Source organism: Crocuta crocuta, unplaced genomic scaffold (genome assembly GCF_008692635.1).
Source record: "Crocuta crocuta isolate KB4526 unplaced genomic scaffold, BGI_CrCroc_1.0 scaffold290, whole genome shotgun sequence".
NCBI lineage: Eukaryota > Metazoa > Chordata > Mammalia > Carnivora > Hyaenidae > Crocuta > Crocuta crocuta.
In genome coordinates this window covers 1,007,001-1,007,382 of record NW_027527429.1, presented here as the reverse complement: position 1 = coordinate 1,007,382, position 382 = coordinate 1,007,001, and the positions used below count along the sequence as shown (strand labels likewise).

Sequence of the window (382 nt, the reverse complement as noted above, 5' to 3'; positions counted from 1 at the left end):
GCAGCGGTGACGGCTGCCCTGACGACCTCTGTGGCCGGAGAGTCAGCAAGAAGAGCTCCAGCCCGCGGACGACCCTGACGCACGCCCTCCCGGGCCTGTCGGAGCGAGGGGGCCAGCAGACCCCGGCCTCCGGCGGCCCCCGGCCCTGCGCGTCGCTGCTGCTGCTGCTGCTCCCCTCCCTGCTCCTCTCCGCCACCAGGCCCGCGTGGCGGTAACTGCCCGAGGCCCCAGGGACCTCGGCCAAGAACTGACTTTGCCAAAATGCAAAACAGACGATATTTAATTCCGCTGGGCCTAGAGGCCCCGGGGCAGGGCAGGGAGGGACAGCGAGGGGCCCCGGCTCTGCAACGGCGCTGGGGTGGGGCGGGGCCCTGGCCCCCCC

The 382-nt window shown here is 72.3% G+C and overlaps 1 protein-coding gene across 1 annotated transcript in view; it reads left to right on the top strand.

The window, feature by feature from the left end:
• The window catches only part of GPC1 (glypican 1), a gene marked incomplete at its 5' end in the record, with an annotated part of 22,519 nt that extends 22,143 nt beyond the window's left edge, over positions 1 to 376 (top strand). The window contains one exon of the mRNA XM_077758331.1: positions 5 to 376. Within this exon, the coding sequence (XP_077614457.1) occupies positions 5 to 215 (211 nt within the window). The remainder of the gene's footprint in view (positions 1 to 4) is intronic.
• Positions 377 to 382: the final 6 nt, after the last annotated feature.